The following is a 27,949-nucleotide window of genomic DNA, read 5'->3' on the forward strand; positions in this document are numbered from 1 at the left end:
TTTTGGTCGTGTTCCACATCTTTCTGTGAAAGGGTACGTGTGTTGTTTGTCTATGGCGAGGGTCAGGACTGGAGCCAGTTAAACTGGTGTTTCAGAACCTGCTGTCGCCAATCATTAAGCAGAGCAGAAAGGAGAGGAGCTGGACTCCACAGTGCTAGAGGAATGCAGTGGTATGTTGAGTCCCAAATGGCACTCTAATTCCATAGGGTATTGGTCAAAAGTAGTGCACTAAATAGGGTCATTTGGGATGCTGTCTTATTAAGCAGCTGTGCTGTGCTCTCTGCTTTGCAGTCTCCACACTAATGGGATATTAAACTTGTTAGAGAGACAAGGAAATGTTAAACACAGTGAGTCCACAGTTGGCAAGCAGATATGTACCGTATTCTCTGCACTGTCTCATGTGGAAAGAGCGAGTGGAGGGTGTAGGAAGTGAGAGATGAGGGAAGGGCGGGAGAGTTCTCCTTTTTCCTTCCTCAGCCCCCACAGTTTTCAGCAGATAAAGGTCACCGTTGCCTAGGTGACATGGCAGAAAAAGGGAAAGTATCTGGGCAGTCTTTTTTGCCTTATTCCTTCCTAAGCTGCAGATAGAGAAAGAGAGAGCAGAGAGATCTGAGAGAGCATAGCAGAGCAAGAGCAGAGAGAGAGAACAGAGAGAGCAGAGCAGAGAGAGAGAACAGAGAGAGCAGAGCAGAGAGAGAGAACAGGGAGAGAGCAGAGCAGAGAGAGCAGAGAGAGAGAACAGAGAGATCCGAGAGAGCATAGCAGAGAAAGAGCAGAGAGAGAACAGAGAGAGAGAGAACAGAGAGAGCAGAGCAGAGAGAGAGAGAGTCGAGAGAGAGCAAAGAGAACAGAGAGAGTCGAGAGAGAGCAGAGCAGAGAGAGTGGCGAGAGCAGAGAGAGCCAAGAGAGAGCAGAGAGGAGAGGGGAGAGAGAACAGAAAGAGAACAGACAGAACATAGTGAGAGAACAGACAGAAGAGAGAACAGAGAGAACAGACAGAGAACATAGTGAACAGACAGAGAACATAGTGAGAACAGAGTGAGAGTGAGCGAACAGAGTGAGAGAATAGAGAACAGGGTGAGAGAACAGAGCGGAGATGGAAAGCCACAGGCATACAGTAGATAGGATTATTTTAGTCTCTCCTCTAACATAACAAAAGGCTGTGTGGAGGGATAATACAGTGGGCTTTAATACTGTGGGACAATTAAAGTGAACTACATTCCCTCTAAAGCTGCCTAAATATGTGAAACATGCAATAATGAGCTAGCTAGGCCTTCGGAACCCAAGGCTATAGTGCTACTGCTGGAATGAGTGGGTTGTATTTTTCCTCATTCCTACTACTCAAGAGCTATGTCAAAATATTTGCAAGAGGTTTATAGGGGAAGTTTGTCTTAGGAATGATAGATAGCCTGTATGCAAAACCGTCACGTGCCTTCATGAGTTCAGCCTGGGAAAGACATTGGATGTTGGTTTAAGCATAGTGTTAGAATACATTTCTTTAGAGGTCATTGTGTGTGCACACCAAATAGTTACACAAATAGTTGCACTATATCAAAGCTCAATTGCAAATAAAGACAGGTAAGGCAAGTGATTACAGTAGAGAGGAAAAACTCATTTATTTTGCCATGAATTTCACTGTGAAAAAAAATCGGTCACATGTACAAACAATGTTATAAAATATTTAAACATGACAGAAAAAATGAAAGCAAATGCACATTAAAAGTGTTTATAAAGAAGTTTCCATCATTTTGGTGAATGCCTACAGCAAGCCAGTCAGAACACACTACACGTAAGCGGGGTGAATCACTAAGGCGGGAAGAGAGAGGGGGCAAAAAGGGAAATGAGAGGGAAAATATGACACTGAACAATCACTTGTAAATTGGAGGGGCACTCACTGTTGACTGTTGCCAGGGTAACTTATGTTTTAAAAGGAACCCTCTTATCTGATTGGTGAGGAGAAAGGTGCAGTGTTCTGTGGGTTGGTTGGTTAGGGGGTCGACATCAAGGCGCCAATGAGTTCTCCACAGAATTCCTTAAACAGTTTGTGCTTTTGTAGCCCTAGGAGTTGGGCTGGGAGGTGGGAGTTGGGCTGGGAGTTGGGCTGGGAGGTGGGAGTTGGGCTGGGAGGAGGGCTGGGACGTGGACTGGTAGCTGGGAGTTGGGCTGGGACGTGGACTGGTAGGTGGGAGTTGGGCTGGGAGCTGGGCTGGTAGCTGGGCTGGGAGCTGGGACGTGGGCTGGGAGTTTGGCTGGGAGGTGGGAGTTTGGCTGGGAGGTAGGCTGGGAGGTGGGAGGAAGGTTGGGAGGTGGGCTGGGAGGTGGAAGTTGGGCTGTGAGGAGGGCTGGGAGGTGGAAGTTGGGCTGTGAGGAGGGTTGGGAGGTGGGCTGGGAGGTGGAAGTTGGGCTGGGAGGTGGAAGTTGGGCTGTGAGGAGGGCTGGGAGGTGGAAGTTGGGCTGTGAGGAGGGCTGGGATGTTTGGGTGGCTCAAATAATCAAAAAGGAATGTGGAATACAAGGGATTGAGGCCATTCACTGAATCCACCCAGAACACATCCTGCCTGGGAAAATCTATACAACTGTTAGCTTTTATGTTGACCTTGACAATGATTTCATCATGCTAAACTGTACATGTCAATATTTTGGCCACCCAGACAGACAAACAGACAAAAACATCCAGAAATCAACTACTGGTACAAAACTGTGGATGCAAGTATTTAAGACATTCTCTTTGGTCTTTGGAACTCTCCCCTGTCATATTCCCTCCCATACATCAGTGCCCATATGGTGAAGAGCACTGCGGTGTCTGACTGCCCTTTACATTTACAGGATTCAGTTAACTACACATCCTCCTCCTTATCTTCACACTCACACTACAGTAAAATGTCAGTATTCTGACTTGAGATCTACATGCTTAGCTTGTATTTTTCATGCAAGTCTCCCGTTGACATTGATAAATGATGTACACAGAAGTCTGAGCTACATACGCTCGTCTCAAGTCAGAATATTGAATATTTGAGTGTGGGACTTAAAATAAAGCAGATATGCCTCATAGCAGTCCACATTTAAATGTGAGATGTTACTCTACCCAGAGTCCACCTCTAAAACAAACACATTCCCACCCACTGGCCACTTACACTCTAGGTAATCTAAGTGTCCATCCGTATACTGACTCCTAACCCCAGACCTAGGACCTGTTCACCTCACTGACCATATGGTTGGAACAGGTTGCACTTTGGGAGAAACTGAACTGTGCAAAAAAAGCAGACCAAAGGATAAACAATAAAATAGAGCATCTATAACAAGGGTCATGCATGATTTACCCTTAAAAAGTTCTACATTAATTTACCTGGAAATGAATGCAGGCAGAGAAACAATAAATAAAGTAAAGTAATTTTTGTATAAATTAAGACTTATGAAACATGATACACTAGAGCAAGATAAGACATGAATGTATTACGTTTCAGTTTTGGTTCGGAAGTTAACAAGATGCACTTGGCCAGAGAAGTTCATCATGCCAATCATACTTGAGTCCCCATATCCATGGTACATGCTCTGAAGACTTCAGAATAATCTTCTAGGCAAAGTAGAAAATGTATCCATCAGTGATCCAACAATACTGCTCATTGGAATGACTTCGGAACAAACAGTAAATAGTGTGCAAGAGCAAACCCTTCAGGGCTGGATGCAATCCGTAAAGGAAGCTTAACATTTTAAAGGTAATTTCTGATTGAGCCGACATATGCAGCTATTACCGTGAATGCAGTCTCCGCGAACATGGAAACATTGCCTTTCAATTTCAATCACGCTGTAATAGTGATATTCAGCACTACAGATTGAATCGAGCCCTTAGTGTCCAACTGAGCTTGAATTAGCATTTTCTTCAGTTCTATGTTGCATTGTCCACTTCTCTTCTTTGATTATTGTTATTTTGGGTCAGGACAGTGTAGTGACCTACAGCAAGAATGGCGTTGGGGGAGGCAGGGCGAAAGGGGGTGGTAACTTTACATCGGTAGACATGTCAGGACATGACCCTCCTTCACCCTCTCCCCAACTCCCCTCTCAGACTCAGCTGGAACTTCAAGTCCTCACAACACGTAGTGACAGCTAGAGCCAGGTCTCACTAGCAAACTGCCAAAGAGGAACTTCCAACACCCATTACAACGTTTTAAACCCCAAACGCCTACTAGGTGATGGGGACAGGAAGAGGAGGGGAGGAGGTTGTCAATCTCTGTCTTTCTCTCTCCTCTTCCTTGGCGAGGGCAGAACAACTGGAACAAGAAGACTCTAAAGTCTCAGATACACTAGGGAGAGAACTGTTTATGGATCAGCTGCTCATAATCAAGCTGAAGAGGAGTCTGGTCACTCTCCTCTCTCATGTATCCTATGTCCAAACAGGTGCTCCTTCATGCTATTACATTAAAGGCCCTGTGCAGAGAATGTTTCTTCTTCTTCATTTTTCAAATTTCATATCACAGAATTATCAGAGTGAGAAGAGCAAAGACATAGTCCGTAGTACAAGCATTTCATGATTGAACGGAAAGAAATCCAGGCTGTGTGAGTGTGTGACTGACTGATATGTTGATGGGTCTTTCATGGAAGGCTGAGACGCACAGGCGCGGTATGCCGATAGTACACTGGGATTAGGGGGTTGTTGGATTTTACAGGACAATCAGCAGGTTGTTGGATCTTACAGTACAAGCAGCAGGTTGTTGGGTTTGTTTGCATGAATAACGTCCAAACCTCTCTCTCAGAAACGATATGACATCATTGACATCATTCTGTGTACAAGGTCCTCTCAGGAGCATTGATGGTTCTTTAAACGTCTGTAAACTCACAGTAGCATTAGGGCGGATCGTGTGTTTTCACACTTATACAATGGTTCAGTTTTTGTCATGAAGAAAATTAGAAAGTCTTTTTTTATTGCACAGACAGGAAGTTAGAGTGTGATTCTATCTTCACAGCTGGAATCCAGTGGATGATGCAAAACAGAGAAATCTGAGGAAAAAGGAGAGAGAGAGAGAAAAAAAAAACATTAGACAAAGTGTTTAAGAGGTCATGGAAAATATCTCTGCTTTTGCGCCTCGAAAAAAGGCTCAAAAGTAGACTATTTAACATATTTGCTAAGATTCAAATGTTCAGGGACAGACAAATCCCTCAGATAGACTCCAGACCCTATCTTCACTCCTTTACTGTCTCCCCTAACTCATTCTCTTTCTCCCCTCAGTAAAAGACTAAACTAAAACAGACACTGCCTTGCCTGCCGTGGCATTTGCACCTGTTCCTCTAGAGACTTGTCAGAGATATCATGCATTAGGCTAGAAGGCTAATGGACTCCTTTGTGAAATTCATCCACTTTACTGCCATTCCCCCGACACAGTTAGGGTTCTTTTTTATCGCTTCCCCAAATCTAAATCCAGATAGATATTTCAAATCTGACTTCTGCTCTGCATCTTATTCTGACTTTTCGGTTTTAAAAGCGTAATTGTTTTCAGCATTACACCACAGATGGTTTATAGCCTTGGGAAGGCCCCATGTGTAACGAGAGTCTAATATCCATTTTAGATACATATCCTCCTCCCCCATCTCTCTCGCCTTCTTCCCATGTGGCCCTATCTTGAGGGGGAAGCCCAATCTTACAACTGGCTGTGGCAGCTAGAGGAAACGCACATACAGGCACACACATGCACACGAACGCACACACACACACACACACACACACGAGTGCATAACGGTCGCTCCGCCAACTCTGCCTCCCAGAAGAGGCCTTTCTCAATTAGGCTTCCAGAAAAGATCCAGGTCTAGTGATGGGGATATCTGCCTGGAGGTCATCGCATAGCGAAGGATGAATAACAATAAGCAAGCATCTCTATCCTCTCCAATGCATGAGTGGAATGAGCTAGCTGACTGATAATGAAATCCTCATTTCAGATTTTGGAGGATTCTATACTGTGGAATTCCCCAGTCCTTACCAACCTTGGATGTTACAAAATGGAATGATAACAAATGGGATTTTATCAGTATTGGCACCCTTGCGAGACGAAAGCAGATCTCTGAACAAAAGCATGAATTGGCTTGGCACCAGATACCTAGTGGGGCTGTAACCAGTACAAGCCAGCAGGACGGACTAGACCTAATAGAGGGAGAGAGAGGAAGGGAAAAGGGAGGGATGAGGAGAGGGAAGTGTAGAGGGGAGTCCCCCTGGGAAGTGTTGAGCAACCAAAAAAGTGTGAAAACAGACTAACTGAAGAGATCTGTTTTTCACCCTCCTCTCCTCCCACTATTTAATATGTCAGTGTCACTGTGTGGAGTCACCACTCCACACTATGACTGTTTACAGAAAAATGGGCACCTACACAAAAGAGAGGAGCAGGCCTTACAATAAATCAGTGACTGAAATCTGAAATAATTGTACACCCAAAAGCAGTATGTTGCATTGGTCTAGTCTAGAGGGTTAAAGCTTTCACTGCAGTCTCTGTTTCAGAGATGAGTCACTGAAGAAAAATGTGCACTTAAGTCAGGGAGCATTTCATCAAAGGAGAGCAAAGAATAGTGGAGCGGAGAGGCGCATCAGTATCCCAGGCCGATCAATCTATTTAGCTATCTTTCCCTCTCTGTCTCTCCCCTCTCTTTGGCTCATGAGCTGAGGGCACACAGCCATTTCACCAAGGTCTGCGAAATGAGAAGGTCTGCCAATTGTGTCTACATGCGTGTGTGTGTGTGTGTGTGCATGTATGTCTGCCTTTATACGATCGTGTGTGAGTGTGAAAGCGAGAGTTGGATTATGACACCAGGGTCTCCAGTGTTCAGAATGAGCAGGGTTGCCAATGGTCTGTGCTCTACATCCGTCTGGCCTGCTTATCGTCAAGGAGACAGAGAGTGGTTACTATAAGGCTTTGCAGATACACACAGACAGACACACAGACCCAGGGGAGAGGTGGGGGAGACTGGGGCTGCTCAGAGAAACAGTAAACACTCACTTCCTGTCCAGGCACTGTTATTTGTCAGGGCCGGAGTGTGTGTACTGGCTGTGCTTTGCTTGTCTGCATGGCTGTGCAGCCGCGTTCTCACTGAAAGACAGGCACCGAAGCCTTACTCCCTGTTACCACCCTCTGCCTTCTCATCTCAGTAACTCCAGACTGCCTCTCTCACCTCCCACCCAGAGCATCATAAATCCATCAAAAAGAGGCAATTGAGAGTGGATTAGCCTCACCAGGATGTTGTAGCTTGCCGGCATGTAACTTGCCTAATTGGCCTCCCCGCTCTCAACCCCCTCAGACAAATTTCCCCCACAGGGACAATAAAAGTATTCTATTCTGTTTCAATTACTCCCTGTGTGCCTCCTCCTTCACTGCCTCGTACAGGTTGAAGTGTATTGTCACGAGTCTTGTCCTGTAGGCAGAACGGAGTGATTTCCCCTTAGGCCAGCCGCAAAGTCAAAATTGTCTCGCCCTAACCCTGCGGTCTCATAACTCTCATGACCTACACATACAATCCCCCATCCTCCCACTCACTCCACACAGTCGTCTGGTGTATTTTGTTTCTCCCTGTATCTGTGGTTTTCACTGGTATCAACAGACACAAATCAAATAGCGGCGGCTGCTTGGTTAGTATTCAAAGCATGCAGTTCAGCCCTGGCCAAAATCGCATGGCAATCTAATCACTCTATCAATAGTCCATTTGTGCTTGATTCAATCAGGATCTTTGTAGGGTGATGGAGGAAGAACGGGATTTTTATCTACTGGCTACTGAATGAAAACAGCTGTCTTGAACCTATGAGCTGGGAATTTTACTTATATCATCCCAGTATGTGACAATGAGAGTTCAAAACACAGCCCAATAGATATGTGACGAGGCGTGTTCATTATAAAAACTGACAACAAGAAACTGCCTTATGCACTCAGCTCAGCTGAGAATATTTGAAATCGCTTGGACTCTCCAGTCTGGACTGCCTAGAGTATCACTAATACATTATGCATTCCATCTCATTCCTCTACTGACAGATAGTAACAAACAAACAGACTAGAGAGAGAGAGGGAGAGAGAGATCTCCATACCTCATGAGAGGGGGGTTGGGATGGAGATGTGGGGTTATCCCAGAATGCCATGCAGGTCAGGCTGGAAGATGTTTCCAGGTGCTGACGAAGGCAGTGGGGATGAGGGAGTAGGGTACGGTAGTGATGCTGTTCCAAGCATCCAGCGTCGGGTCATAACAGTCCAGAGTCTTACACCGCTGTGTGCCAAAGTAGCCCCCCACCACATACAGTTTGTTACCTGACGCTACGGCCTGGCAGCTCATCCTCTTAGCCGTCACGTCTCCCACTTTAGTCCACTGGTAGGTATCGCTGCTGAACTTATAGGCCGAGCACGCCGAGAACTCTGTGTCCCCGCCCATCACAAAGATCTGATTGCCGAGGACGGCGGCGGCAGTGTAGCGCCAGGGCTGCGGGCAGGAGGCGGGAACCATCCAGCAATTCTCCTGCGGGTCGTAGCACTGCACCTTGGGAAGTTTGTCATGGGTGACGCTGGTTCCGCCGAAGGCGAAGAGTTTCAGCTTGACGCTGACCACCGCCGCGTTGCTCACACCTTCCCTCAGCGGCGCCACCATGGTCCACTTATTGGCCGCCGGGTCGAACTGCTCCACCTGTTTCAGGGACACCGAGGGTGAGGCGGGGAGGCAGCCGGTGCCGGCCGTGTGTCCTCCAACCACGTACAAGCAGTGTTTCAGCTCGGCTGACCCGTGGCCGAAGCGGGCAATGAGCATGGGCGCTGCCTTGGACCACTCCTCATGCACAGTATCATAGACCCACACGTCTTTGGACACACCGTTCTCTGAGCCCCTCCCGCCGGTCACATAGACATTACAGCCGATGGCGCAGGCGCTGAACTCCTTCCTGGGGCTGGGGATGTCCGCCTTGGGGATGATCTCCTTGGCCTTCTGGTCCACCAAGTACAGCTTGTCACACATGAAGGTCTGTCCTCCCAGGAGGAACAGGGCGTGGCTGGTCTTCCTGGGCCGGGCGCAGGGGCTGTTCACCACCCCGTCGTTCTGGAGGATCTTCAGTTTGCAGTGGATGGCCTCGTCCACCAGCTCCTTGCTCTTTAACTGGGCGTTGATCAGCTCCTCTGTGGACACGTTCTCCATGAGGAAGATGGCGGGGAGCAGTGCCAGGCGGACGGTCTGCAGCAGCTCCGGCAGGTGACAGTGCCTCCTCTCCAGGTCGTAGTTGACCCAGTTGAGGGTGGCCTCATAGACCAGCCTCTCGTCCTCTGTCTCCAGCTCCTCGTGGGACAGGAGCTGCACCACCATGTCTTTGGGGAGCTGCAGGAAGTCCTCTGTCTTGCAGATGGCGGGGAAGTTGCTGAGGCACATGGCCCAGGACAACTCAGACAGCTTGGTGCACTGGTGGGCGTCGGACAGCAGCAGCATGCCCAGGCAGTTGGACGGGTGCAGGTTCCTCTCCAGGAACTCGGCACAGGCATCCCGGATGTCCTGGAACTCCAGCATGTCCCCGGCCTCCAGCAGAGACTCTGCATTCTCCTCGTTGATGACCACGCGAGAGGAGTAGACGTAGTCTAATAACAGCTCCAGGACCTCAGGGTGGATGGAGTCCCTGAAGTCAACCTCGCTGGCCTGGCTCTCCCGGAGACCTCCAGAGAACATAGCCTGACAGACAAACAAGGGGGTGGGAAACCAAGAGTTAGCGGATTAGCATTTGGTCCAGCTAGTGTTAGCATGGCAGCTAAACGTGACTTGTTTTCCAATGGCAAACACTAACAGTATCCTGCCTTGGGTAACAGTGTCTTTACCTGGAAGTAGCGGCTGCAGGCGGCCAGCACGGCACGGTGGCAGGGGAAAGAGCGGCTCCCGGCGTGGAGGAGGACGTCGGTGAAGAGACGTTGCTGCCTCAGTGTGTTCAGGTGCATCAGGACGCTGTCGGCGTACGACGACTTGTGGAACAGGTAGATGTTCATGGAGCCGGTGCTGGCACGCGACTTGCGGTTCTCATGGACGCACACAGACATTTTCATTGAATCCTGGAGAAAGAGAACAAAATTATGAATTGTATTTGCATTATTATACTGTATAATAATCAAGTAATAGACATAGCCAGTGGCATGAGTGATTCTAAAAAGAAAACCCATACAAACATATGGAAACCCATACAAACACATCATAGAAAAATGCATGATAATATATTTAAAGCATTGGGATGTAGCCTACAGTTTAAAGTCCTTTTTCTAACCAGAATCCCTGAATATAAATGGAAGCGAGTCCAAGCCAAGCCACTCATCTCTTCACAGTCCTAAGGAAGGGTAGTGAGTCTCCATCACATTCTCAGGGTGCATCCCAATTGGCCCCCCATTTCCTATAGAGCCCTATGGGTCCTGGTCAATGTAGTGCACTATATAGAGAATACGGTGCCATTTGGAATGCGGCCTGGTCAAAGTAGTGCACTACATAGAGAATACGGTGCCATTTGGAATGCGGCCTGGTCAAAGTAGTGCACTACATAGAGAATACGGTGCCATTTGGAATGCAACCTCTCAGTCTCATTTTGATTTCAGGCAGGGTGTGTGATATGATCAATATCAGCAGGGTCGCTCGCTCCCTGGGCTGAGATCAAGAAAGCAATGTCTGTCTGCCAGAGACGTTGATATGACTGGGTCAGGCAGACAGATAGCTGCTGTGCTGGATGATGTCATGACACACACACACACACACACACACACACTGTCTGATCTGATGTCTGGGGCTGGCTGGAATCTGTCAAATCATTGCCAGGTGTTCAAAGTGGACCAGGGATATAGAGAGAAGAGGTGGGGGGGCTAGGCAGGGAGAAAACTTGCAAAAGTAAACAGCAAGGCATGTGTATCCTATAACTGTCCCATCCATGCAGGAAAAATAAACCCTATCACTGTGCAAAATGCTAATTTAACCCCTCAGTGTAAACAGCCGTCATCTACGAGTGTATATTCAAATCCAATCAGTCCTAATTGTCATGTAACCAATACAATGCCGGCGGTCCCCGACTGGCTGTCATCGTCTCTGTGCGAGAGGTTAATTGTGTTGTTAAACCCAATGCTCCACGGGACTAACCGAATAAGGAACATTAATGACACATCAGCAGCTATGTTGGCACTATATCACACCTGATGCCCTCCGTTAATCTCGTTACACCGGGAGCAGCTGTGAAGGGCACCCAGGGAGACCATTCAGAATAGACCGGGTTTAATCAATGAGAAGACAACACAATATAAGGGTTACAATTGCAAGGGTTGATTTTTTTAAATATTTTTTTTTATAAACATCGCCTCAGTGTTTCTAGATGGGATTGGCTTGAATATATTTATAAAAGACGTGCACATGCTAAACGTCCTCTTCGTGCCCTAAAAATAACACATGTTAGGCTATATGATCTCAATCTTTGCTTTGTCTTGCTTCTCTCGTTAAAGTATGCTAGAATATATGCAGCCAATTAACATGATAATGCAAATGTCCTCTAAATTATTATAATATGACATCTCCTAGACAGACATTTGAGGAATTCCTTTAATAAGTGTCATGCTGCAAAATCCATTACAGGATGGTGTCTAGGCTGTTCTTAAATGAGGCGTTTCCACAGAAAGACACAATAATGGGAGATGTGATCCTCTTAAATGCTCCATCAAAGCTCCTCCGTGCATGGAGCCTATATCACAACATCAACAATAATGGCAATAACAATTCTCAAATGTGAAAAATACAAATAGGCTATGTGCCATTCCTACCTCTTTGGGTGAAAGTAGGAGTTCAATTGTGTCTGCTTTATCCCTCGAACATGCCACTGCTGGAAGAGTAGCCACGATGCTGGTTCAAGCAAGCCACCTGTGCTTGGGAGAATGCGCGTCTTTGGTTCCTCAAAAAGGAATAGCCTTATTTGGAAAGGATCTGGACAATATTTCTATCCCTATATAGATGTCAATGGACTCGACTCATCCACATGTGTCGTTCAGTGATGAGATCTCCAGTTCAACATTCGTCGTTCCGTCCAGTTTGAAGGAATAAAGATAAAGGGTTGCGCTCGCGGACTGACTCCAGACTTGCTTCTGATCCTATAGGAGTTCTATGTCGATAGTGCATACCGTGCGCTCCGTTGAGTCGGGTCTTCCCTTCGTAAAATCAATGGGTGTGTTTATAGTGAGAAAGGGGGAGGATCGTCCTCGTGTGGAGGAAGCGGAGTGGGAGAGGTAAAGCTATGCAAAGTAGTCTAGTGTGATGGGAACGGAGCAGCAGCAGCAGCGGTAGGATGACAACGGAAGGGAGAAGTAATAAAACAGTAAAATAGTCAGTGAGAAAGAGTCTGGCGTCTCAAATCTAAGAGTAGTACAATTTACTCACCTGCAGAACTGTGCCCTTTATTACAAACAGACGCTCAACAGACAAATGGTATCCTGATCAGGTCAGAAGGCCTAAATAGCCCATAGCCTGCCTGCCTCCACTGTAATGTAGACGTGAGTTCACATTTGTTTGCACACCATACGAGGCCTACTGGATGATAAAATGCACACAATATGATTTATATTAGGCTACATTTGATTTCCATGAAGTCAACTTCCTTAATGGGAAACGTCACCATTCTCCAACTTCATAGTCATCATCTCCAGCACCACCCCAACATCAACATGTGAAATTGGTGCATTTCTACGTTTTCTACTAAAACAGAGGAAGATAAGCGTTTCCAATGACATCATAGGTGTGCATCGTGATTTTGATCAATTTTGAGTAGGTATTGCCTACTAATTGTCTACTAATTGGTTGATGATGTCATTAGAATCACATATTTCTCTATCATGGGAGTGTTTCTGGATAAAAAGAAGAAGAAATGGAATGGGGCTAAACACAGGCAGAATCTTAGAGGAAAAGCTGGTTGTCTGCTTTCCACCAGACACTGGGAGATTAATTCACCTTTCAGCAGGACAATAACGTAAAACACAAGGCCGAATCTACACTGGCAAGATGGCAAGATTTAAAAAGGGTTGTCTAGCAATGATCAACAACCAATTTGACAGAGCTTGAAGAATTTTGAAAATAATAATTGGACAAATATTGTACAATCCAGGTGTGCAAAGCTCTTAGAGACTTACCCAGAAAGACTCACAGCTGTAATCGCTTCCAAAGATGATTCTAACATGTACAGACTCAGAGATATGAATATTTCAGGGAGACATTTCTGTATTTCATTTTCAATAAATGTGCAACATTTAAAAAAATGTTTTCACTTTGTCATTATGGGGTATTGTGTGTAGAGGGGTGAAATGTGTTTTGTTACTTTAATCCATTATGAATTCAGGGTGTAACACACTAAAATGTGGAATAAGACCAGGGGTATGGAATCCTTTGTGGGGCGCTGTACGTGTGTGCCAATATACACGTGACCAGAGGCCTGGCCATGACCCAACATAGTCTAGTATACAAATTATGTGGAATATATATTTTGCCTGCCAGGGTCTTTACACCTTAAATGTGTTCATATTTGTAAAATATAATGAATGGACAGACAGACACGGGACATTACGTTTAGATGGATATAGGTCATTTTGGCATGCAACATTGGCAACATTTCAAACGTTTTACTGCTTGAAACATATTGTCACAAATAATTAATCCAATTAGAAATTGTGAAATATTGTTGAGATTGATGTGAGACTGAATGAAAACTTCAATAGAGTCTGAAACAACTTTGTGAAACATGACTGTTTTTGTGACAACATCGCCACTTGCTGGAGAAAATGAAAGCTTGAGAAAAGGTTGATTCGAGAACGTTCAAAGAGCAAGGAGTCATATTATCAAGTCTTCTTACTCACTCACTGAACATTCGTTTGGTCAATGTTCAGACAGCAGGTGTAATATGTGACCATAGGTACTGGCTAGATTATCCCTCAACCTGCTTATGTATTTTCTCCATATGCTTTTTTTAACCATGATCTATTTATGTGGCAATAAGACTTTAATCCATCCGGTGGGGATGAGAGCAAATAAACATAATCATGTTGTAATGTGTTTGTGGAGATATTCTAGACACTCATACTTATAGTAGGTATTTACAATAAATAGCCTAGCTATCTTGAGGACCTCTAACTCATAAATAATGTATTTATATTTCATTTGCATGGTTTTTGAGTTGAAAGTCCTCAGATAGCTAGATTGAAAGGTCATCTAGCCAGTCCCTGTGGTCACATATTACACTGGCTGCTTGACCATTAACCAAACAAATGTTCGGTTTTCAGTGATTTGCTGTCTAATGGCTCAATATATAAATAAAGACATGTTTTATATGATTTGCTAGATTAGATTTCGTCCTATTTCCACATTGATTCAAGCCCCACCCGCTCGAGGCTTAATGCAGTCTTGCCAGTCGACTGGCAACACCATAGCACATCATGTTTGCGACGCTGAAGTTTGCAGCGTTGTTGCTCGCGGTTGTTGTCTGCTGGGCAACGCAAGATTATGATTATAATGACGCTGAAATAGACGAGGAGCCTACTCTGGGTGATTCTCCATATGGATCTCTTTGGCCGTTGCCTCAGAAAGTCAAAATATCCACGGTAGTATTCAAACTCAGCGGTGCTAGCTTCCATATATTCGACGCTAAAGAATCGTCTTCTGGTGCGAGCTGCAGACTTCTTCAAAATGCATATCGAAGGTAAGACGACCGAGTCGTGTAAATAACAGGCATCAATCAGCATGCTTTCATGATTTGTTTGTTTTGCGTCAGCTCCTTTTAGAGTGGCAATATTCGGTTGCTACATCAGTAGTTTTACTCTTAAATGAATGTACCCATTGATTCTTGAAGAATATAAATGAATTGCCTCATGAGTTTATGAATGAGGCGGTCCATTTCTCCAGCTCCAACCCTAAACTGTTGACCCCAAAAGGTGTCTCTTATTGTTTAAACTGCAGATGTCCCATTTGAATAACGTTTGCTTTAAATGCCTGGAGTCCATTTTTATTTTATTAGGCCTACAGATGTATCAATCTGAATGTTTTTCAAAAGTACTAGATAAATGAATGTATAAATACAAGTGTCTTGCTGCTGAAGTGTATTATGGATAGATATTCTACTTACATTTCTTATCTTCCTGGGGTTCTAGACCAATTGTCACACAAACATGACACACTGGTTTTGTTCCTCCTTCCTTCAGGTATGATGAGTACATCTTTACCAGTTCCAGAAAACAAGGGCAAAACAAGAGCAAAAAGACATTGGCCTCTGACATTTCTGAATTACAGGTGTGGATCACATCAGCTGACTCTGAGTGTGACAGCTACCCCAGTGTGACATCTGACGAGTCATGTGAGTTCACAGGCATGGTGTTTGTCTTCCATTTTAGTCATTTAGCAGACACTCTTATCCAGAGCGACTTACAATTATAGTGCATTTGTAACTGATGTGAAATGGCTAGTTAGTTAGCGGGGTGTGCGTTAACAGCGTTTCAATCTTTGACATCACTCACTCTGAGACGTTGAAGTAGTTGTTCCCCTTGCTCAGCAAGTGCTGCGGCTTTTGTCGAACGATGGGTAATGATGCATCGTGGGAGGCAGTTGTCGACGTGTGCGAGGAGATGGACGGAAGCTATACTGTTACACATTCATCTTAAGGTAGCTAGGGGAGAGAACTACATATCTCAGTCATAATATGTACATTTTACCACAATAAAACCGCTGTCAGCAAAGTCTGTGCTAGTAAGAAAAGACGGGTGCTGGAGTTCTAAGACAGGGTCCGTATGCACAAAGACTTTCAGAGTGTGCTAACACAGGATCTGATTTATAAAGCATATGGTCAGGGGGGGACCTAATCCCAGATCAGCACTCCTGAGACTCTGTGACTATGGGCACATGTTTTCAAGTTTGGGACTGGAGCAGGATATATGCAAATGGAAGAGACTTCAGTCGTATAGTGGAGGGGCCTCCCCAGAGGGATTGAGGTCTCATCATCCCACACCAGTGCTTAGGGGAGTATTATCCTCTGGTGTAGTTTACGTCTGCCAGTATATTTTACGTCAGTAGTAGACCAAGAGGGAGGCCCATTGGATGAGATGGTCAGAAGGGCAGGACCTCTGAGTTTTGAGATGCAGTCGAGAAGAGCAGACGCAAGGAATCAAGAAAATGCAATTGAGATTATCCCACAGAGGGATTACCTGGATTGTCTTGGAGATAATGGATTTATTCTATGGTCAGATCTTTGTTGTGAAGGCCCTTAGCTACTGTTTCATGAATGCACACCAGTAGTACACATGCATGTTTGGTCGTGGATGAGTTTCAAGGCCCCAAACTAATAGAGAAATGAACGTATTTACTTACACATCAAAGAAGAAACATTCACTTACCTAGATGGGTAACCATGACAAATGTATGTCTTTGAATTTATTTGCATTATTGGATGTTAACACATTTTAAAACACAACATAGGACTGTGTTCTCTCTGCCTTTCCACAGACAAACTGTCAGTGGACTCTCCTGTTGCTGTGCTGAAAGCACCTAAGGTGTGGGGAGCTCTGAGAGGTAGGGGTCATGGCTTTTATTCTACACACTGTTTATATTCTGATGAAGAGGTTTGTTCAAGACCGTCACAACATCCTCTATTTTCATACTATAATAACCCTTTATTGTTTGTTTTCATAACCCATGTGCAACTTTTGTGGTTGCCTTTAGAGTTTCTTGTGTCTAGACCTTGAGAGCTACAGTACTTTCTAGTACTTTCTATCTCCATAACCTGATCTTTGAGACTTATACTTTCTATAGTACTGTTGTCCTGAGAGGAAAGCTTGCAAGTAAGCATTTCATTGTACTGTTGACAACACTACACTGTATCCTGTGCATATGGAAAACTTTGATTTGAGACATACCCAGTTTGCAGCAGTGTGTTTTAAATGGGGATGTAACAATTCACCGATACCCATCGGTCACAGATCCAAATGTTTAAGATACAAGTGCATTGGTTCGCGGACCCCAAACTGGCCCAAATGTAGCATGCATCGGTCAGAAAATCTATTCAAACGTTCTGAATCAGAAGTTCAATTTGTTGTCGTTGCTCATATTACGTTCTTCATACCTTCCGAAAAGGCCATCTATTGTGACAACTGAAGTCCTACCCTTCAGTGTCAAACTGCATCTAACTATTTTGTTGTTGATCTACAAGTCATTTTGAATGCAGAACAACTCCAGGTGATATCAGTAGCCTAATCAAACTGCGCACTGTGCAGCAGGTAGCCTAGCGGTTAAGAGGTTGGGCCAGTAACCGAAAGCTTGCCGGTTCAAATCCCAGAGATGATTAGGTGACATCTGTTGATGTGCCCTTGAGCAAGGCACTTAACCCTAATTGCTCCTGTAAGTCCCTCTGGATAAGAGCGTCTGCAATAGTGTTGGTAGTTTTGCTCTAAAAAATCTGAGTATTTGGTCGTTTTTTGATATACAGGGTAAAGTTCATAACTTCATAACGAGGACAGCAATCACTTTTGCAAGGAGAACTGTGTGGCAGAAGTGAGAGAAGAGAAGATCACTCTGTTAACTTCCAAATGATCAAACCCATTTGATTTTGATATGTGGGGGGGTGAAATCCAAAGTTGTGCTATGTATTGGCCTTGTCATAGAATCAATATTTATCGTTTAGAAATTAGCTATCTCAAACATTTCATCTGCAAAAATGACAAGTGTGTGTGATGGTGGTTTCATAACCAAAGTGGGGGGACCAAAACCAGGCTACAGTGCACCCCCCTAATCTGATAGTGGTAATGAGATGGTAGATGCCTAGTCTCCCTTATGGCTCAACTCAGGAGCCTACATAGTACATGCACTATAGACATACATAATTTACACACATCACATATCAAACCGACTCACAAATCGTTTCAAACTAAAAACGTATCTGTCCTATATGGTATCGCAGCCCATACATCTAGGTACGTATCGAATCCTCTTGAAATGGTAAGGTGCACATCCCTAGTTGTAAAGCATGTCTTTGCAATCGTTGCGATTGTGACTCTGTTGATTAACCATTGTCTGTGTCTCGTTTCTTAATTGCTAGGTCTGGAGACTTTTAGCCAGTTGGTGTATAAGGATGAATATGGAGCAGTAAGTTTGCGTTAGTGCCATGTGAATAGTTTGCTACATTCAACCAGGAGGCCTCACCCATGTCTGAACACCAGTCGTATGATTACGGAAGTAAACTACCTCACCGGTTTTAATTTGTTATTATGCCAAGTGTTTGTATTGCATCAACACATTTGGACATTCTGTTGCCCTCAATTTAGCAAGATATTTTCAATCAAACATTGTGGTTTTGGCCTCAGTGACTCAGTATTCATTGTGTAAATTGTACCAATATTTGAATAATAATTTCATTTTACATTTTTGTTTTTTTTCTCACAGAAAAGCATCAATAGGACAGACATTCACGACTTCCCGCGGTTTGCACATCGAGGCCTCTTATTGGACACCTCTCGTCACTTCCTGCCCATCAAAGTCATTTTAGCCAATCTGGTGAGAGGACGATACATGGATCCTGATTTCAGTTCACTCTGTTGTTATGGTTAAATGTTTGCGTTGGCCATATGATCAAATCATTTTCAATTTCTAATAATGGCATAACATAACATCATACTCATAACATAATGTTCTCCCCCAATCCATACACAGGAAACCATGGCGTGGAACAAATTCAATGTTTTCCACTGGCACATAGTAGATGACCCCTCCTTCCCTTACCTGAGCCGTACCTTCCCCCAGCTGAGTCAACATGTGAGTAGATGGGCATTGTTATTGATATCCTGGTCCCATTTCAGCTGATATGCCTTCAGTTTCCCACACCTGAAAGGACTAGATGGGTGAAGGGGATATGGCGACAGTGAAATGTGAAAAGAATATGGTCGGTGCTTCACAAGGCCTATTGGAGGGCTAGGTAGAGCCATCATATTGCTAACACATCTGTAATAATAGATGTAGGGATATATAACCAGTCTGAACTTCATTGTGATCATGAAGTACAGGACGTGCATAAATTATGCATGTTTCATATAAATGTCAAATGTGTGTAGATAACTGTTTCTATCCTGTGACTGCAGGGAGCATACCACCCGTACACACATGTGTACACGCCCTCTGATGTGAAGATGGTCATCGAGTTTGCTCGCCTAAGGGGCATTCGGGTTGTCCCTGAGTTTGACACCCCTGGGCACACTCAGTCATGGGGCAAAGGTGAATGTGGGGTCATTCAGATGAACATTTTCTGGCTGTATCAAGGGGTTCATTTCTAGGGGGTCAGGGTTGTCTTTTGTCCTTTAGACATGCACATTTTCATAATCTTTTTGTAAGAATTTAACTGAAATATGCAGCTACCTAATATTGCATTGGTGTTATCTGCACCAAATGACACCTCCTTCGTCTCGAATGCACCCTTCTCACTCATTCTTCCCTCTCATTCATGCTCACCCCTTCCAGGGCAGAAGGACCTGCTGACCCCCTGTTACTCTGGAGCCAGCCCCTCTGGTTCGTTCGGACCGGTCAACCCCATGCTCAACACCACCTATGACTTTATGAGGATGTTCTTCAAGGAAGTCAACACAGTGTTCCCTGATGCCTACGTCCATCTGGGAGGAGACGAGGTCGACTTCAGCTGCTGGTGAGACAGGGACATTTAACATGCATTTTCCAATGGGAGTTACAGTTAACATATTCAGCACCCACTTAACCACAGACTCCTCATCCACTACAAATTTATGACCACAATAATTGTCAATAGCCAACAGCCATGTGACATCAAGCACATCAATAAAAACACTTCCACTTTCTGTCTCTGTGATCCACAGGAAGTCCAACCCTGACATCCAGAAGTTCATGGAGCAGCAAGGCTTTGGGATGGACTACAGCAAGCTGGAGTCTTTCTACATCCAGAGGTGTGTCTTCATTCAGACCTCTGGATGGCCTTAAAGTGAAACAAATTATGTTGATCACTCGTTCAGCCAACCTGAAAAAACGTAATTTATCCATATATTCTCAAAGATTTCCTCTCCTTGATTTCCACTCTTTTTTTCTTTCTTAAGCTGAATTATTCACATTATCATGTGGTTATTTTCTGTCACATGATAGGCTCTTGGATATTGTCACCACTACCAACAAGGGCTACATGATCTGGCAGGAGGTCTTTGACAACGGTGTTAAGGTAGCAGAACAACAGCAGTTATAAGCACTGGCAGAGTGAAACGCAGCCACTCTAATGTCTAGAAATCAAAGGGTCATTTTCTGAAATCAAATTCTGATACTTCTATAATCAGTATATTTTCAGTTACCCTACTCACTTCTTGCCTGGTGTTTACATAAGTAGTACATTTAGTTTCATGGCTTAGCTTCTATAGTTTCCCCCCTGTTAGTATTCGCTTTTCCTTTCCAACTCTATCTGATAACCACCAGAACTTGGTTCACACACACAAGTCTATCTGTGTCTGTTTGAGCTTGCCTAGATTAATAGACCAATAGAAATGTCCCAAAACTGAAAATACCACCCATCTGGCCCTCCCCGCAGAGAGGGGATTCGAGGAAGCTTAATCTAATTCCCATCAGACTCAAGCAAACGCTCAATGTATTTGAATCGATCGGCTATTTGAAACCCAAGTCTGACCACCACATCCACAAATAATACACAGACAAATATGTTCTCGGAGTCTAACAAATCAGTGTAATACTTGCAGTTGAAGTCGGACACGGTAGTGCATGTGTGGATGGGGAACAAGGTGGAGGAGGAGCTTCAGAAGGTGACGGAGGCAGGCTTCACCACCATCCTCTCCGCCCCCTGGTACTTAGACTACATTAGCTATGGACAGGACTGGCAGAAGTTCTACAGAGCCGAGCCGCTCAGCTTCAAGGGTCAGTTGGCTTCATCAGATGGTGTTTTTGTACTCTCAACGTGTGTAAAATGTATATATATGGGAATTTCCCTGTGTTTTGCCCGAGCACGCCAGGGCTGAAAATGCCAAAATAGTGATTAAAAACTGAAAGACTTCACTCAACAGGTTTGAGCTTTAATATTGCACAGCTGTATCGAAATCTCTGCTCTCTGGAAGAAAGTTTTGTAGGGAGATGGTGACTGTTTGAAGGCGGGTACGGCTCTATGTTGTGCCATTACCTCTTGCTGGTTTTGAGAGCAGCATATTCAGTTGAGAAAGTGTCTGGTTTACATCTATTACAAATGTTTCTCCATCCTGGTCTTGGGGTCCCAAAGGGGTATTTTGGTTTTTGCCTTACCACTAAAAACCTTATTCATATCATCAAAGCTTGATGGTGAGTTGATCATTTGAATCAGCTGTGTAATTTTAGGGCATAAAGTAAAATAACCCTTTGGGTCCCCAGGACCATTATTGAGAAACACAGTATTACAATGTTGACAGGTGGCCCAAAGTATACATCTTCATGGCTTGTTGCACGGTATTACTTTCCAAATACTATCCCTGACAATCCCTACATTGTCAATTATTTTTCTTTCTGTACATGTTCACTTGGCATTCATGATGCGTTGTTTTTCAGCTGCACAATGCTTCTCTTATATCAGGGTTACATTCAAGACCAGTAACACTGTAGCATGTTAAACATTATGAGCAAGAAGTTGACATACAGTGCATTCAGAAAGTATTCAGAACCCTTCTCTTTTTCCAAATTGTGTTACGTGACAGCCTTATTCTAAAATTGATTAAAAAATTGAAAAATCCTCATAAATCTACATACAAAAATACCCCATACTGACAAAGCGAAAACAGTTTTTTCGACACTTTTTTTGTATATATATATATATATATCTCGAAATTGGGCTCAGGTGCATCCTGTTTCCATTGATCATCCTTGATGTTTCTACAAGTTGATTAGACATGATTTGGAAAGGCACACATCTTTCTATATAAGGTCCCACCAAGCCATAAGATCGAATTAATTGTCCGTAGATCTCTGAGACAGGATTGTGTTGAGGCACAGATCTGGGGAAGGGTGGCAAAAAAATTCTACAGCATTGAAGGTCCCGAAGAATGAAGCATGGTGGTGGCAGCATCAAGCTTTGGGGATGTTTTTCAGCGGCAGGGAATTGGAGACTCAGGCTCGAGGGAAAGATGAACAAAATAAAGTACAGAGAGATCCTTGATGAAAACCTGGTCCAGAGCACTCAGAACCTCTGTCGAAGGTTTCCAACAAGTCAACGACCCTAAGCACACAGCCAAAACAACACAGGAGTGGTTACGGGACAAGTCTCTGAATGTCTTTGAGTGGCCCAGCCAGAGACCAGACTTTAACCTGATCAAACATCTCTGGAGAGACCTAAAAATAGCTGTGCAGCGACGCTCCCCATCCAACCTGACAGAGCTTGAGAGGATCTGCAGAGAAGAATGGGAGACAGTCCCCAAATACAGGTATGCCAAGCTTGTAGCGTCATACCCAAGAAGTATCGAGGTTGTAATCGCTGCCAAAGGTGCTTCAACAAAGTACTGGGTAAAGGGTCTGATGTCAATAAGTATTCATATTTCAGGTTATTGTTAATACATTTGTAAAAATTGCTAAAAAGCTGCTTTTGCTTTGCATTATGTGGTATTGTGTGTCGATTTAGAATAAGGCTGTAATAAAATGTGGGGGAAAAATCAAAGGATCTGAATACTTTCCGAATGCACTGTAAAACCTTATAAATGCAGGCAACTTTGGACTTTGCTCCATCTGTATTGTGATCTCTACCCCCGAAGAGAGATGAATGCCAATGCATTGATGAAAACCACCCCACCGGAAGCAAGAGGACCGCTACTTCAATTGGTCACTGCTCTGTTGTTTTGTATCTTGAATGTACCCTGATGCAAGCTTATCCACGTGAGCTCTGCTGTGGCATTTTGTTTTTCTATTTAATGTTTTTCTCAAAAAAATACTACTCTACCCTTATCAGTACTAATAATACTCCTAATTGCTAAGGCTATTTCTCAATCACATGTTGCATGTGTATCTGTGTGTGTCTACTGTATGTAGCTGAAGGCAGACTCACTAATCCACATGTGGAAAGGCAACCAGTAGCAGTACCAGGCTGAGATGACGAGGGTCACAGCATCAGGCTACCAGACCCTGCTCTCCACACCCTGGTACCTCAACCGCATCTCCTACGGCCAAGACTGGCAGGCCATTTACAAGGCCGACCCATAGAACTTCTATGGTGTGTGTCCTATATGGCTGTGTTTACACAGGCAAATAAATTCTGATATTGTTTTTTCCCAATTATTTATTTATTTTTAATTAGTGGAGAACAATCAGAATTAGGCTGTGTTTACACAGGCAGCCCATCTAGATGCTTTGGACAGAGGCTTTATTTCTGGGAAAGTACGATTCCTCGGCTCCAACACTCACAACAACACTCACAAACGCAGTGGTGTAAAGTACTACGTAAGTCTTAAAAAAATAAAATAAAAAGTTATCTGTACTTTACTATTTATATTTTTGCCAACTTTTACTCAACTACATTCCTAAAGACAAATAATGTACATTTTACTCCATACATTTTCCCTGACACCCAAAAGTACTTGGTACATTTTGAATGCTTTTCAGGACAGAAAAAGGGTCCAATTCACGCACTTATCAAGAGAACATCCCTGGTCATCCCTACTGTCTCTGATTTGGTCGGACTCACTAAACACGTGTCGTTTGATGTGTTGGTGTGCCCCTGCCTGTCGGTAAATGAAAAAACAACAAAATTGTGCTTCCTAGTTAGCTTAATATAATGAATTTGAAATTATTTATACTTCTTTTGATACATAAGTACATTTGATCAATTACATGTTATTTTGATACTTAAGAATATTTAAAACCAAATAGTTTGAGATTTTTACTGAAGTTGTATTTTACTGGATGACATTCACTTTTACTTGAGACATTTTTTATTAAGGTATCTTTACTTCTCATCAAGTATGAAAATTGGGTACTTTTTCCACCACTGACAATATCTCACTCAATATTAACAGTAGGGCAGCAAAGACCAATACAGCGATTGACTTGCTTTATGGTTTGTGATAAAGAAAGACTTTGCCTGGCCCTGCTGTTGTAGAGTGCTAGTGGATTACTGTGACAGTTCTGAGGTCACCCACTTTCTGAGTCTGAATAGGGAAAACCCCCACCGTGCCAAAAGCCATCTGCTTTTTTTCTAATGAGCCGATGGTCACGGTTTGGATTTCTGTGCAACTAAGTGTAAACCTGTTGACTGAAGTAGCAGAAAAATGTCCCTCCAAAATCTGTGTTCACATGGTAAGATTAAATACAGAAATTGGCATACATAAATGTTTACATATATGTTTATGTGAAGGTGATTACCCCCTGACCCCTAAATTACCCTTTGAACCCAGGCACAGATGCTCAGAAAAAGCTGGTGATTGGAGGAGAGGCATGTCTGTGGGGAGAATATGTGGATGCTACCAACCTGACCCCTAGACTCTGGTACACCAGGCAACGCCACATCAATAATAGATGAGAAAGGATGTTTCATTATCTCACACATATGTTCAGCAATGTTATAGCCTACAGATGAATTACTAAGAAGTCTGTTGGTCCCATAATGTGTTTCCTATGCTCAGGCCCCGTGCCAGTGCTGTGGGGGAGCGGTTGTGGAGTGACAGGGATGTGAGGGACCTAAACGATGCCTACAGTCGTCTAGCCAAGCACCGCTGTCGCATGGTCCAGTAAGTCGTGCCCATAGAGATACATATAAACTCAGCAAAAAAAGAAACATCATCTCATAGTCAACTGCGTTTATGTTCAGCAAACTTAACGTGTACATATTTGTATGAACATAACAAGATTCAACAACTGAGACATATTCTGAACAAGTTCCACAAACATGTGACTAACAGAAATGGAATAATGTGTCCCTGAACAAAGGGCGGGTCAAAAAGTAACAGTCTGTATCTGGTGTGGCCACCAGCTGCATTAAGTACAGCAGTGCATCTCCTCCTCATGGACTGCACCAGATTTGTCACCTCTTGCTGTGAGATGTTACCCCACTCTTCCACCAAGGCACCTGCAAGTTCCCAGACATTTCTGGGGGAATGGCACTAGCCCCAGATCCAACAGGTCCGAGACGTGCTCAATGGGATTGAGATCCGGGCTCTTTGCTGGCCATGGCAAAACACTGACATTCTTGTCTTGCAGGAAATCACGCACAGAAAGAGCAGGTTGGTGGCATTGTCATGCAGGAGGGTCATGTCAGGATGAGCCTGCAGGAAGGGTATCAAATGAGGGAGGAGGATGTCTTCCCTGTAACACACAGCATTAAGATTTCCTGCAATGACAACAAGCTCAGTCCGATGATGCTGTGACACACCGCCCCAGACCATGACGGACCCTCCACCTCCAAATCAATCCCGCACCAGAGTACAGACCTCGGTGTAACACTCATTCCTTTAATGATAAAACGCAAATTCAACATCACCCCTGGTGAGAAAAAAACGCGACTCGTCAATGAAGAACACTTTTTGCCAGTCCTGCGTGGTCCATCGACGGTGGGTTTGTGCCCTTAGGCAACGTTGTTGCCGGTGATGTCTAGTGAGGACCTGCCTTACAACAGGCCTACAACCCCTCAGTTTAGCCTGTCTCAGCCTATTGCGGACATTCTGAGCACTGATGGAGGGATTGTGTGTTCCTGGTGTAACTCGGGCAGTTGTTGTTGACATCCTGTACCTATCCTGCAGGTGTGATGTTTCGGAGGTACCGATCCTGTGCAGGTGTTGTTGAACGTGGTTTGCCATCCTGTCTCCCTGTAGCGCTGTCTTAGATGTCTCACAGTACGGACATTGCCATTTATTGCCCTGGCCACATCTGCAGTCCTCATGCCTCCTTGCAGCATGCCTAAGGCACGTTCACGCAGATGAGCAGGGACCCTGGGCATCTTTCTTTTGGTGTTTTTCAGAGTCCGTAGAAAGGACTCTTTAGTGTCCTAAGTTTTCATAACTGTGACCTTAATTTCCTACCGTCTCTAAGCTGTTAGTGTCTTAATGACCGTTCCACAGGTGCATGTTCAACAATTGTCTATTGTTCATTGAACAAGCATGGGAAACAGTGTTTTAAACCCTTTACTACAATGAAGATCTGTGAAGTTAATTAATAAAAATCCAAATATCTTTGAAAGACAGGGTCCTGAAAAAGGGACATTTGTTTTTTTGCTAAGTTTACTTCTCTGTATTACTGTTCTATTTAATTCCATGGTGGCCCCCCAGTTGTAGTAAAAATAATGATCAACTCTTGACGGTAGTATACAATGTGGTAATTCTCTCTTCCTGTCCTCTCTCTTGACCGGTAACTCTCTCTCCCTCCCCAGGCGTGGTATCCCAGCTGAGCCTCTCTTTACAGGTTACTGTGCACATGAGTACAAAGGGGTATGAAAAGTGAAGACCACTGTGATCGTCTTCATGACTTCATTGATGCACTGATACGAGCCAACATTTGTTTAAAAACAATTCTCATTCCATGTAATGTCACATTGATCTTGTTTTTAGAAAACCATTTGTTTTTATGAATGTATGATTCAAATGATTAATAATTACATTTTAGTCAATTCGCAGATGCTCTTAGTGACTTGCAGTAGGTAGTGCATACATTTTATTTTATACTGGTCCCCCGTGGGATTCAAACTCTGAAATTGCAAGCTCCATGCTCTACCAACTGAGCCACACGGGACTTAATAATAATAATAATAATAAACCTTTGCAAGGTCAGTTGTCTGTGTACAGTGCTGTGGACACCTGAAGTGTGATAGTTTTACACGCTCATGGAAATTACACATATCATCACAAGATCATCTTTCGTACAATGTCCATACATTTTCCTACAATATGTTCAGCAGCACTACTATATGCCCTCATACACGGACTATCATGTTCTTGATTAATCTGTTTGCACAGCAAACACCCTTACAAGAGTATCGACAGTGGCATTCCTGGCTTACATTTACATTCAAACATCATGTATATTCCACAGAAACATACTATAACAACTGAATTGTGCTCTTGTTCGGTACAAAAGTCCATTAGTCCAATCCTAGTCTCTTGTGAGTGTGGCCATGCCACATGCTTGAACTGGATGCTGATATTTGTCAAACCATAACTGTTCAGTTTCGAATTGCAACAATCTCAAATCCTGCAGCCATTTCTTATAGTTTAGGAACAGGAGGTGACGTCATCAGGCGAGGCCAGCCATCTTGTTGAGCAGTGTTCTGGTGCTGTAGGTTCATGGCCTCGTAGCTGTCCAGCTGGAAGGAGAAGGTGGCGTTGTCAGAGTTCGCAGGGCGGTAGTGTAGCCCTGAAACCGAGGAGGAAAGATTAGATTCATTACGACCTGGGACATATTTATTAGTGCACACTGTAGAAAAAAGTAAATATGACCTTGGTCAAAGGTGCTAAACATGGACTTAGAATTAGACATCACATCGTTATATCTGTCCCATTATGGCGTCTGTGAGAACATGAGCGGTTCATTTAAAAAAATATATATTTTAATAGTTTCATGTTTGGTAGAGCAAGTTTCAGGCGATACAGTTGATTGTTGATACAATATTTCAAGGTTGTTACAGACAGGTCATGGGTAACCAATGTGATTAATAGAATATTTATTTTTTATCAGGATATTTTCTACCTGCTGGCTACAATGTTTTTAGGTTTTGTGTTTATGTAGGCAATTTTTACATAGTTGGCAATGGCAAGTTACTTTTAGATTTGTATCATTTTCATTTAGATTTAGAATGTAGATTAACCACAGACAATGATTGAGATACTAGATGAAACTGTTCCACAAATATATGCAAATCACAACTGGCACTCAGATTGGTAAGATAAATTGGCACTCCAAATGATAAAGGTTGCTGACTGCTGGTGTAGCCTATTACAGGCAACTTCAGGAGCATAATGGCAGAATCTGTGAA

At 43.8% G+C, this 27,949-nt stretch overlaps 2 protein-coding genes across 8 annotated transcripts; one reads left to right on the forward strand and one right to left on the reverse strand.

Moving 5' to 3' along the window:
• Positions 1 to 1,591: 1,591 nt before the first annotated feature.
• Positions 1,592 to 15,226, reverse strand: enc1 (ectodermal-neural cortex 1). Of its 2 annotated transcripts, XM_035775682.2 has the most exons (5): positions 12,379 to 12,657; positions 11,769 to 12,247; positions 9,807 to 10,034; positions 8,054 to 9,663; positions 1,592 to 4,995 (listed from the first exon to the last, which is right to left on the reverse strand). In XM_035775682.2, exons 3-4 carry the CDS (start codon positions 10,026 to 10,028, stop codon positions 8,110 to 8,112), a joined length of 1,776 nt encoding a protein of 591 aa, XP_035631575.1. In that variant the 5' UTR covers positions 10,029 to 10,034; positions 11,769 to 12,247; positions 12,379 to 12,657; the 3' UTR covers positions 1,592 to 4,995; positions 8,054 to 8,109. The 2 variants fall into 2 exon arrangements, with proteins under 2 accessions (XP_035631575.1, XP_035631576.1); XM_035775683.2 differs by lacking the exons at positions 11,769 to 12,247; positions 12,379 to 12,657 and adding an exon at positions 15,107 to 15,226.
• On the forward strand, positions 14,185 to 27,752 carry LOC118387383 (beta-hexosaminidase subunit beta-like). Of its 6 annotated transcripts, XR_004826408.2 has the most exons (15): positions 14,185 to 14,683; positions 15,183 to 15,334; positions 16,477 to 16,542; positions 18,065 to 18,111; positions 18,409 to 18,519; positions 18,676 to 18,777; positions 19,101 to 19,233; positions 19,477 to 19,657; positions 19,845 to 19,931; positions 20,125 to 20,197; positions 20,724 to 20,898; positions 23,023 to 23,203; positions 23,323 to 23,430; positions 24,384 to 24,474; positions 24,612 to 24,661. XR_004826408.2 is itself a non-coding variant. In XM_035775684.2 (14 exons), exons 1-14 carry the CDS (start codon positions 14,421 to 14,423, stop codon positions 26,412 to 26,414), a joined length of 1,650 nt encoding a protein of 549 aa, XP_035631577.1. In that variant the 5' UTR covers positions 14,190 to 14,420; the 3' UTR covers positions 26,415 to 27,749. The 6 variants fall into 6 exon arrangements, 1 of the variants encoding a protein (XP_035631577.1); XR_004826407.2 differs by having other exon boundaries at positions 23,023 to 23,430; XM_035775684.2 differs by lacking the exons at positions 23,023 to 23,203; positions 23,323 to 23,430 and adding an exon at positions 26,351 to 27,749 and having other exon boundaries at positions 14,190 to 14,683; positions 24,612 to 24,716.
• The last annotated feature ends 197 nt before the right edge of the window (positions 27,753 to 27,949 follow it).

This window comes from Oncorhynchus keta, chromosome 9 (assembly GCF_023373465.1).
Source record: "Oncorhynchus keta strain PuntledgeMale-10-30-2019 chromosome 9, Oket_V2, whole genome shotgun sequence".
NCBI lineage: Eukaryota > Metazoa > Chordata > Actinopteri > Salmoniformes > Salmonidae > Oncorhynchus > Oncorhynchus keta.

What these genes read in the sequence shown, in the direction of transcription:
- enc1 (XM_035775683.2), bottom strand. Translation starts at nt 10,028, where the DNA reads ATGAAAATGTCTGTGTGCGTCCATGAGAACCGCAAGTCGCGTGCCAGC. An exon ending in CCTGCAGCCGCTACTTCCAG is followed by an intron (nt 9,664 to 9,806) that starts GTAAAGACACTG and finishes TTTGTCTGTCAG; the next exon opens with GCTATGTTCTCTGGAGGTCT.
- LOC118387383 (XM_035775684.2), top strand. Translation starts at nt 14,421, where the DNA reads ATGTTTGCGACGCTGAAGTTTGCAGCGTTGTTGCTCGCGGTTGTTGTC. An exon ending in GGTGTGGGGAGCTCTGAGAG is followed by an intron (nt 16,543 to 18,064) that starts GTAGGGGTCATG and finishes CTTAATTGCTAG; the next exon opens with GTCTGGAGACTTTTAGCCAG. An exon ending in CGAGCCGCTCAGCTTCAAGG is followed by an intron (nt 20,899 to 24,383) that starts GTCAGTTGGCTT and finishes CTTTGAACCCAG; the next exon opens with GCACAGATGCTCAGAAAAAG.